The following is an 11,575-nucleotide window of genomic DNA, read 5'->3' as shown; positions in this document are numbered from 1 at the left end:
ATTACCAATACAATTATTATCAAACCATAGTTCACATTTGCCATTCGCAAAATGACAACCAAAACCATCTGTGTCTAAGCGTGATACACTGATCAAGTTTCTCTGAAGCGAAGGAACAAATAAAACATCTTTTAATACAAGCATGAAACCATTAACTAGCTCGAGGGAGACATCGCCAACAGCTTCCACATCTGCTTGTACTCTGTTCACGACTTTAATGTGTCTTTCGCTTCTTAGCGTAGTCCTTGTCGAACGGAACCCTAGTTAAGAATTTGCAAAATGCACAGTTGCACCAGAGTCAATCCACCAAGTAGATTTAGAAAACTTTATATACAGGGATTCATTTACAAATGAAATAACATTCTCACCATTCTTTGCCATTATCATTTTCAGGTAGCTGGGACAATCTTGCTTATAATGTCCCTCCTTGTAACAGTAGTGGCACTCATTCTTACCTGTTGGAGGACGCTGGTGTTGATGCTGATATGGCATGGGAGCTTTATCTTTTTCCTTAGGGGAAGAAGTAGCATGGAAGGGCCTTTTCTTGTTATTATGCACAAAATTGATAGACCCACCATTCTGTTTCTTGAGTCTATCTTCCTCTTGCGCACACATGCCAATTGCCTTTTCCATGTTCCATTTTTCTGGCTGCATGTTGTAATTTACAACAAATGGTGCAAACTCCTTTGGCAAAGAAGCAAACACCAGGTGAACCAGAAACTCCTCCTTGAGGTCCAAGTCCATTTGTTTGAGCTTGGAGTTCAAGACGCACATCCCCATGATATGATCTCTTATAGTACTGGTATTGCCATAGTATCTCTTTGTGATCAACTGCTCTATGATCTGTGTGGCATAAGTCTTTGAAAAACCAGTAAACTTATTCTTTATCTTTTCAAGGTACTCTGCAGCAGAATCACACTTTCCAATTGAACCCAAAATGTTAGGATCAATTGTGTTCTTTATCACTGCCACACATTTTTTGTTGGCATTGTTCCACTTTGTCTTTTTGAGATCATAAGCCATCTTTAAGGGAGCATAATCCCTTTCCTTTTTCTGCCACTCAGCATCAGTGTCAGATTCCCCTCTCACTGGAGCCGGTGGCTCAGCGGGCTTTGGAGTGATGATTATCTCATCCACCTCTCCACAGACGAAAGCAAGATCAACCTTCTTGATCCATTCGTCATAGTTATCTCCTTTTAGGGTCGGGATGTGATTGATGAATCCCATCAAGTTCATCCCCGCTGAAAATTTCAAAAAACAGTGAGAACATAATAATAATGATGGCATGTAATAATTCCAACGTTGGTCAAAATTAAAACATATAACTGTCTATCCAATTAAATCTATATCACTGTTGGGCAGAAATAGAAATAAATGCAAAAAACATTAAAATTACAGTATTGCTATTAACAACATCGGTAAGAAAATAACAATACCATAATCCTCAAAAATACTTTAACATGCTCTTAAATTTAATTGTCTCGTTGGTTCGAATTAAATTAGAGAGCAAAAACTTTAAACTTTGCAGCGGAAACTTGTAAAATACATTTATTCAGAAGCAATATGACTGTAAAACTTTACTTTTCTCTAAGACAAATTATCTCGTTGGTTCAAATTTGAATAAAGAATCAAACTACACAAAAAACATAAAAAAATGCTTCTGAAAAAGAGTAAAACAATTCGGAATCTTTTACTGTTCAAGCGGCCCGACTTCAAATTAAGCCCGCGGCCCAAACTCGCGCTCACTGCGCGCGCAGCTCCCTCTTGGGCCGGTGGCAGCCCGTCATGGGCGGCCCAGCAGCACGCGGTCTAACCCCGCGCACGGCGTCACCCGTGCCCAGGCCGCAGCCTGGGCCTGGGCCGGCAAAGCGGCCTCCCGCGCAACACCTCTTGGGCCGCATTCAGCCCGCGAGGCCAAAGCTCGCTCTTGGCCATCGGATCAGATCCCACGGCCGTCCGCCGCCCCCCCCCCCACCTCGGCGGAACAAAACGCGGCGGCCGGCGGAAACCCTAAGTCATTTCCTTCTCCCCCTTTCTCTCTCATGCGAGCGGCGGCGACCTAGAGGGCGACGGCCATGGCGGCCGCGGAGGAGTGACGAGGCGGCGCCGCCGTGGCTTGCTCGCCGGCGCGTGCGCTCGCCGTTGGGTGAGCGCGCCATCGTCGAGCTCGCTGTTGACGGTGCCTCGCTTTGGATCCCGCGCGCATGCGTCCCGGCGGCTAGTGGCGGCCCTGTGCCGGCGAGCCGGCGCCTGTGCCGCGCGGCGAAGGTCGGCGGTGGTGTGCGCAGGTAGGTCCTGCCGCCTTTATCCCCAAGGGTTAGGGTTTGTATTTTCTTTTCTTTTTCGATTTTCATTGATATGCCTTTCTGTCCTCTGTTTCTTTCGATTCGTGGTCGAATCCATCCTTTCCCAACTCGATCTACACTCTAGTGTAGGCGTCTGATACCATTGTTAGGCGGCCCATAGGATCACACAGTGCATAGATCGAGAGGATTCTATGTTCTTTCCTTTGTTCCGAGTACAAGAGTCCTAGATCTAGAACGGGAGAAATGAGAGAGTACACAGAGGGAGAGAGGGAGAGACCATCACCACCGGAGGAGCTTGAGGCAGCCATCACTGGTTTGCTGATGAAGATCTGCTCTAGGGTAGCGGCGAGCGATACAGCGGCTTCACGGTCGTGGCGGCGTTGTCGTGGATGACGACGCCAACAGTGACGAACCAGGGTCAATGGCGGCGGTGGTGAGTCTTCCCGCTGCTCCAGCGCCCCCTCCAGATCGGCTAGGGTTTAGAAAATGTTGGTGAGGGTGCTGGCGGCGCGGTGAACCTCGTACCGAGTGCCCCGGCCCCTCACTCCTTTTATTTGGTGCTGTACAGCGGGGGCCCACCAACCATTAAGGGTTGGGCGTCCCCGACCAGGGCGCGGATTAAGGGCCTAATACCTATTAGGAAGGAGATCAATCCAACAAGAATCCCATCACCATGCCACGTCAATTTCAAGCTAAAATTAATTTGATACTCAAAACCCATCGGCCCAGTCCACCCGGGCCGGGCCGGCGGCGCTGTCCTAGTTCCTTGTGCCGCCTGCCTATATATATAGGTTGCTGCTGCTGGGTGCGGCACGGGCTTATGTGTTCGTTCACTCCACTGAGCTAGTTAATGCGCTGAGGGATGATGTTAGCAGGCAGGAGTTGCAGGCTGGCCGTGATGGCCCTGCTGCTGCTCCCTGCGCTGCTTGGTGATGCCAGCAGCGGCAGCAGCGGCGCCGTCGAGCCCGAGACCCAGCTGTCTGCTGCGGGGTGCCGCGGTGCTCGCCAGCCGCCCGGCGGCGTTCCGGCGGCGGGCACTACTTGGCCTCCGCGTGCGGATGCCGTTGTGGCAAAGGAGGGAGGCTGCGGCAACGACTTCGCCTGCTTCACGACGATCCAACAAGCTCTTAAGGCAGCACCGGATCTCGTGCCATGCGAGAAGCAGCGCTACGTTGTCCTCGTCAAGTCCGGCGTCTCTGAGGAACCGTTCATCAAAATAACAAGGAAAAACGTCATGTTGCTCGGGGAGGGAGCTGACAGGACCGTGATAACTGGGAGTAAGAGCAACGGCACGCAAACCCTCATGGACCAGACAGCGACCGTCAGTAAGTTATCTTCCTCAATATTCCGCTGTCCTTCAGTTACCTTGCTACGTACTTTTTTGCGAGGCAGTTACCTACTTGCATTGCTTACATACGTTGGTAGGGGCGTGATTTACTCAATCGATCCGCGTGTTAAAAGTTTCTGATGTCGTACATGCCTGCGTTGCTCGCTCGGAACGGATTTATTTCATACGTACTAGTATATGTATCATAGTTGCTTCTCTTTAATTTGATCTATCTGGTCATCTCGTCATTGTCAAATTAATTCCATCTTTTTACATCCATCATCATGTACATATGGATCGAATGATCCCTTTCTTCAAGCAAGCTACATACCTATCTTAAATGGGCAAAGAAAAAAAAAAGGGCATTATTGTGCATTGATCGATAGGCCGGGGTAGCTTCTTTAGCTGGGCCGGGGTAGCTTCTTTGTACGTTAACACAGAATAGCGGGGGCGAGAAGGAAGAACTGGAATGTGAGAACAGAGAGCGCGGAATATATTGGGGCAGGAAGGAGAGAGGCTTGCTTGCAAGCGCGAGTAGCCGGTCCGAACCGGCGCGCGGGACAGCTGTTGGGCCTCCTGCTTGCCGTGATGTTCCTGACCCGGTAGATGATGGCGACGGGCTGCTAACATTCTTTAGCTTGATCGATCATTCTAGATGATGCAGCTGGTTCAGTCTACATCAGACATCCACATCTCCCCCGCATCGCCATCGGCGCGGGACGCACAGACTCCGCCGCCACCAGCCTCACCACCTGCGTCCAGGGACTTGCCCCCGACGCGGCCTCCGTCCCCTGCACCAGGCCCAGCGCCCACGTCCAGGAGGCACTAGATCCAGGAAGCCGGGGCTCAGGGGCTGCAAGTCCATCTGCGGGAGGATAACGTCTTCGTCCACCTTGGAGAAGATGAGGAGAAGAATGCTGCGTCGTGGGAGCTCGACAGCGGGGACACAAATCACATGTCGGGGTCCCGGGCGGCGTTCGCGGAGCTGGATAAGGGCGTCTGCGGCACGGTGCGTTACGGCGACGACTTGGTGGCGCGGATTGAGGGTTGTGGCACGGTCGTGTTCGCGTGCAAGAACGACATCCCCCAGCTCGCAACCAACATCGTGAGCGTGGGACAGCTTGACGTGGTTGACTATGACATCCACGTCAAGTCTGGTGTGATGCGGCTCCATGAGCTTGATGGCTGGTTGTTGGCGCGCGTACCACGACAGGGGAATCGACTGTACATCCTCGACATCGACATTGTGCGGCTCGTGGCGAGGAGAATGCCTGGCGTTGGCATGCCAGGCTCGGTCACATGGCGGCCCTTCGCAGGATGGCACGCGAGGAGCTGGTGCGAGGGCTGCTGGCCATCGAGTAGGTGGACCAGTTGTGCGAGGCCTACAGAGGAGGACGCCATTAATGGACCAAGCGTTGTGGCGGGCGGAGCGCGCATTGGAGCTGGTCCACGGAGATTTTTATGGGCCGGTGGCGCTGGCGATACTAAGCGGAAACGCTTACTCCCTGCTGCTGGTGGATGATTGTTGGCATTTCTTAAGTCGATATAGGGTTTGCGAAGACCTCGGCAAGGGCCTCAGAATTGCCTGTTGGTGGTCCTTAGTGCAATCACTAGAAATGAGGGCGCCAACCCGTCCTAGCAACTGCACCCAAGGGGTGCCACTGTCGTGGTATAATCTATACAATTACAGATGGGTCCGCAAGTGCACGGATATACCGTTGTAATATTTCACCCAGACAGTAACGATATTGTTATTTATTTGTTTCCCAAAGAATGGCGGTGGCAAAGGTATTGTACTTAACATAAGGTATTGTACTTAACATTAACCATGACATTATACCTCAAGCAATAGATAAAACTCTAGCAGGGGTAAGTCCTGGTAAATAAATAAGCAAGGATAATGTGTCACAGCACACAACCACACTCCAAGAGAAAGGAATAAAATAGATAAACAACAAAACAAAGGAATACTCTATCCTACATCAAGTCAGCTGGAGCTTAGGCTAGGTTAGGTGTCCTAGTGCTTCTATCCAAAGTTGGGGTCATTTTAGGACATGGTTAGGACTACAGGTGCCAGGAAAATGGGATAGCGGGGAGAAGGTCCCGCACTGGAGAATATCCAGTCCCGTTACCTCTTTTCATGAACTCCTACACTGAACCCGAACGTCGGGGAGTACACTAAACGCAACACAGCTGTTACGCCGGACAGACAGGGCTGTCACCACCTGCCATCTACCCCAGTCACACCATGGAGCACGGTCATATCCGAAGGATCCCGCATACCCGAGCACCACGCTCATGCATGAAGTCACTACGCTAGTGTCCCCGAGTCTCCTACCCTTCGGATGGACAAGTAAAACGCTAGAGCAAGCCCGAAAGCACAATGAACCCTATCCGTACCCGGATCATCTGGCCTAACGAAGACCTTAGCATAACTCATGAACGAACTAAGCATGGATTGATAAACTATCAAAATAGTAAAGCAACCATGTCACAACTCTATATTATGAATAGAAGTATGACAAGTCGAATACAAAGCCATACTGGGAGCCGAGGATAGCTCAACGACCCCGAAGACGACTTGCTTTGCTAAGAGAAACTAGCCTAGCTCCACTACCTAGCTAAGACAGCAAGGGAGAGGCGAGCCTTCTTGGAATGGTGGAATGAAGTGTGTGTGCTGAGGTGGGTGGAGGAGAGGCCTATTTATACTAGTGGAGGTCGGTTTCCCGCCAAACGCACATATGAAAGGTGATCAGGTGCCTTGGCCATGACTCCTCCTCGAAATGCACCTGGATGCGCTTCAGGCCAGGTTCGGCGGACCTTAGGGGTCGGCCAGCCCCACCTATCAGCCGTTCGTGCTTATCTTCTTCTGGTAGGCTGACGTGTGGGCCCTGATGTCTTTCCTTGTGTGCATTATGCGTGGCGCGCCCGTTTGCTCTGTGAGGTGGACCCTCTTAATAAGTGTGTGATGCCGGATCCGATCTCTTGCGTAATTGTATGGCGTTTGCTGCGTGTTTTCATTTTGTTCCACTCTTGCTCATCTGAAATCATATAAACTCGAAAATAATTGTGGAGCAAGGTTAGTGATACAAATATGTGAGTAAAGTGTATAGTTTTGCTTTATTATTGAGTATAGATGACAGTCGGATTTGGCACTTAAGGACCATCAACAACTCCCCCAAGCTAGCCTTTCTCTCATCCCGAGCAAAGTTTTAGACTTAGGTTGTTGATCAGGAGTTGCTACAATGTCGCATTCCTGACTTATGCAAAAGGCACAACCGAGTGTTCTTACCTTTATTCTGAATAAGTTGGTCTTATTCGCACCTTTTACCTTACTCCTGTGGGGCTTATAACATCATCCTCATCTTTGGCGGTTGAGGGTCAGAACAGCTTGTAGAGTACCATTTATCCACTTCTTTGTTCAACTGTCAATCCGGAGGTTTTATACAGTTTTTGAAAAGAATTTTGTAAGTTCCACGAGTGATCTCTCGTATCGCTCAAATGTGTTTCTTTCCTCACCAAGGCCTTTTTATGTGCCTTTATTTTCCATTCTACTTCTAATCGTTTCATTTTGGTAGATCCATAGGTATGGAGGGTATGATGGCAAACCTGCTTGTCATATTTTGCTAAGTCAAAGACCGGATCCAAAGAAGAAACAAGTCATGAACCTTGATCAAGATGTGCAAGTGTGTGCATATTTTTGGTGGATGGTGGATGAAACAAGTCATTAACCCCATACTGTAACAGTTCAGCTGCCAACACAAAAAGAAGGGGAGATAAAGGATCACCTTGTCTCATGTGGCAGAACCATTTTAAATTACACCAGTTTGAGTGCACTAAACATCTACACACACTTCAACCGGTATAATTATTGGTCTGTCGGGTAATATCCCGATGAAACCACTTGATATTGGATCGTAACACAAGTATACATCCCGCACGAAGGTGAGTCAGAGATACAACAATTCCATAATATTTTACATCACATAGGTAAGAGGTATAATTTACTTCAGAGTTTTGAAGCTAGTGAGCCGAAGCTCTAGCTTTTACAAGTTTTATTCCAAAGGAAACTAGAGAAGTTTCACAGAAACTAAGTATAAGAGAGAAGTTCTGCAGCGGAAAGTAAAACACTAGGCCAAGTCAAACTAGTGAACCATCGTAGGATAGATATCATGATAAGCCTGAACATGACATCTTTTAGTTGAATTATCACTAGTTGGAGACGAGGTGACACACTAGGCCAAGTCAAGCTAGTGTTTGGGTCTTTGTAACACACTAATTTAAATTCCATCATTTAATAATAAATTTAATTGGCTTCATTTAATTTTCTAAGGTTTATTATGATTAGTCTTTCATTTAATCTAATTTTGTATCACAAGTAATTAAAACTTGTCTAAGTTTAAAATTTGTTGTTGCATTCATGCTGGTGCATTGTTCTTTTTGTTTGAGTGATAGGATTAAATTCAAATTTGAATTTGAATTCAAATGGTTTTAGTTTGAGTTGAATTAGAAAAGAGAAAGAAAAGGAAAGGAAGAAAACCCGGCCCAGGAAACCAATCCAACCCAGCCCGACCCCCTCTCTTTCCCGTGGCCGTCCCGCTCACCCGGCCCAGCACCATTTTCCCGTCTGGCCCATACCCCAGCTCCCCGCGACCAGCCCAGCAGACCACCCGGTCCCGCTCGACCGCAGCGCTCGGCTTGCAGCCGCTCCCGCTCGCCCGCGCGTGCGCGTGCGCCGCTGCCCAGTGGTCCCCGCTTGTCAGCCCCTTTCCCGCAGCGCATCCCTCTCTGCTCGCCCGGGCCCGCGTGTCGGATCCATCCCTTTCCTTCTTTCCCACAGCGCGTCCGCCCGAGCTCACCGCCGCGAATCTCGCCTCGCCTGCAACGGCACGGACGCCCAAATCCTCAGCTGTGTTTCTTAAATGGCACCCCCACAGCCCCCTGCGCCACACCTTCCATTCCAGTGCTGCCTGAGGCCGAGATCCAGCCGTGCCCACCTAGCTCCGCCACGCAGACCTCCCTGTGCCGCTATGCACCGGCCACGCCACCGCACCCCAGGCCCTACCGACCGCCGCAGCAGCTCCGCCTCGGCCCCCGGGAGACTTCCTAAGCCAGCCACGCTCCGGTTCATGGACTACATCGCCGGAATTTCCACCGGAGCCTGATTCAGGTAAACCCTGTCCGCCACTGCGATTCCTCACCGCCGGTGGCCCTTAGCTCGCCCTGACCACTTGTACGCCTCCGCAGCAACACCCCGCTTCAACTCGAGGAGATCCGAGGCCCGGAGTACCCCGGCAGTGCCCCGTCCACGAGCTCCGTTCCTGCGCCGCTGCTCGCCATCGACATCGGTCTCCCTGCACCACCGCACCGTCCGATCCAAACCCTCGGTGAGCAATCCCTCGGCCTCCGCTGCCTTTTGCGCTAGCTATTAGGGTTGGTAGAGCACCCCAGGCACCAGAACACTGGCACGCCGGCGCAGCGTCGCCGCCGCACCGTGAACTCGCCATGGCGAGCCTTCTGCAACCCCGCACAGCCCCGCACGAGTCATGCACGGGCTCGCCCGTGCTGCACAGAGCCCTTGCGCATGCTTTGCACTCCTGATCCAGGCCTAGAACCACACGAACACGCGCGCTGGTGATGCGCCACCGTGCAGAGCCACCGCCGCCTTTGCTCTCGCCGCCACGGACCCCCACGAGCAAAGACAAGGCCGCTAGTGGACTACGTATGCCATGGCGGTGCTCCACGGCCAAAACCCAGCTCGAATCAACCCCTGGAACACCGGATTCGAGCCTCTCCGGCGAGGCTCCGCCGCGGGAAAGGGTTTCCCGGCGACCAGCGCCGCCGCCGTCGACCCCCTTTCCACCTGTTCCGTCCGATCTGTGTTGGACGCGTAGGATTAGAATGCCGTAACGGTTAGATCCGAGCCGCCAGATCCAGATCCAACGGCCGAGGATCACGCGTACCCCTTCGGCCTGGCACAATTGTTAAAGAGCCCCTCAGCTTTTCTATATTCAATCCGCAGTCCCTGCTAGTTGAAAAGTAATTCCAGTTAGGCCCAGAATTTTGAACAAACCCCCCCAAGCTTTCTAGAAATGGAACCCGCAGTCTAGAGCCGGCGGTTTTGCATGTTAGTCCCTGGATCCAAGGTTTAATTATGTTTAGGCCCTTGGTTTTTTGCAGAAAACCCCCAGAAACTTAGTTTTTCTTGCAGAAAAGCCCCTGGACCTTGTTTTAGGCCTAGTTTTCGCGTTTTCACTCCGTTTTAGGTGTTCTTTATGTCCACGCGATCATTGTAACACGTTGAATAGTTTTAGCTTAGTTTTGTTAGCTTTTTTTATGTATTATTGTACTGTTTCTTAATGTTTGCTCTTGTTTGCTTGTATGTTTATGTTGTGTATTGTTTTTGGCCATGTGTTCGTGAGTAGACGTTGATCCATCTGAGGAGCCCCAGTACTAGTACCCGGAGCAGCTATCTTCTGAGCAGTTTGAGCAGTAGTAGGAGCAGTTCAAGGAAGGCAAGTATAACATGAACAACACCTATCACTTTAAATACATTTTCATACTGCATTTTAATGCTGTATGCCCATAAGGACTTTCCTAGCCACTTTATATCCTTTATATATATCCTTGTGTTGCATTTTGGTTAGTTGTGCTAGGTGCCGCGCTATAACACACTTGATCCTTTTTAATTAATTTGATTAATGGTATATGCAACTTAATTCTGGGAGTGGCCCGTTTGAGTGGATCACGTCTCGTTATAAAATGGTTTTGTTAGAAACATGGTTTAGGGGGCCAGCACGGTGCTTACTGCTAGGTTGGCCACTCTCCATATGGACCGGTTCATAGAGTGACAACCTGGGACAATAGCGCTGCCACAAGACTGGAATGGGACGGTCTTGGCTTAATAATTAGGTCATTTTGGTTCGGGAGTAACTTACCGACGGGGCAAGAGGGGGGTTGAGCTTCAATGGTCCCTACGCTACGAGGCTTGGTCTGTGTACCCCCTCGAGGTGGGCACCATTGTTGCATTGCCTGAATCCTTAGCGGTTACACCTTACCAACGTGATCCTTTGTAACGGCCTCGTAGTGAGTTTGCTAGTCATCTCACCTAAGGAAGTGTGATGAACAACTAGCGTAGCTCACGACTTGTGGGTAAATATGTGCAACCTCTGCAGAGTGTAAAACTGGTATACTAGCCGTGCTCACGGTCATGAACGGCCTAGATCCTACTTTTGATTAGTGGGGTTATCTTCCTTTGGTTAGGAGGGTTTCCCCGGGTGGTTGGTTTGGTTTGGTTCTCAGTAGTAACATGATAAATTTTGATTAATTACTATGTAACTGGGTTTATGGTAATTCATCAACTTGTAGTAATTAGCTTTAATAAAATTTTGCCAAGACTTAAAAGCTAATGCAGTTGAGTCAGCCAACCTTAGAGCCGCATAGTTTGTGTTATACTTGTTGAGTACAAGTTGTATACTCACTCTTGCCTACTCTAATCTTTTTCCTCTTGGGGATACTCTACTGCTGCTCAGTTCCTGCCGACGCGAGGGAGTTCACCCGGAGCTACCGGAGTACGAGGACTTCTAGGCGTTCGTCTCCCAGTCGACGTCCCTATGGCGCCCTGCTTCCGAGAGTTTCTCGTATATGTTTTACGCTTCCGCATACTTTGTATCAGTCATTTTGTCATTAATGTAATAAATAACATTCGTATTCGCTTTATTATATCTTTTGCGTGATATGTGCTGTGATATATTGTTCATTCTGTTGTATATATGTGTGACTTGATCCTGGCACGTATATGATTGCTCGGTTTATGTCCTTTTATAAACCGGGTGTTACAGTCTTCCAAAGTCATTCCTGAAAATATAGTCACAAATCAAGTCTAAGTATACTAATACTTAGCAAGACTGACCCGTCAAAGGGTATATAGTAGCCCTAGACA

At 49.6% G+C, this 11,575-nt stretch overlaps 1 protein-coding gene across 1 annotated transcript; it reads left to right on the top strand.

The window, feature by feature from the left end:
* The first annotated feature begins 3,135 nt into the window (after positions 1-3,135).
* Positions 3,136-10,139, top strand: LOC120699069 (probable pectinesterase/pectinesterase inhibitor 6). The gene is made up of 2 exons (XM_039982929.1): positions 3,136-3,631; positions 10,059-10,139. Exons 1-2 carry the CDS (start codon positions 3,169-3,171, stop codon positions 10,088-10,090), a joined length of 495 nt encoding a protein of 164 aa, XP_039838863.1. The 5' UTR covers positions 3,136-3,168; the 3' UTR covers positions 10,091-10,139.
* The last annotated feature ends 1,436 nt before the right edge of the window (positions 10,140-11,575 follow it).

This window comes from Panicum virgatum, chromosome 3K (assembly GCF_016808335.1).
Source record: "Panicum virgatum strain AP13 chromosome 3K, P.virgatum_v5, whole genome shotgun sequence".
In the NCBI taxonomy this organism is placed as follows: domain Eukaryota; kingdom Viridiplantae; phylum Streptophyta; class Magnoliopsida; order Poales; family Poaceae; genus Panicum; species Panicum virgatum.
This window is presented reverse-complemented; position numbering and strand designations above follow the sequence as displayed.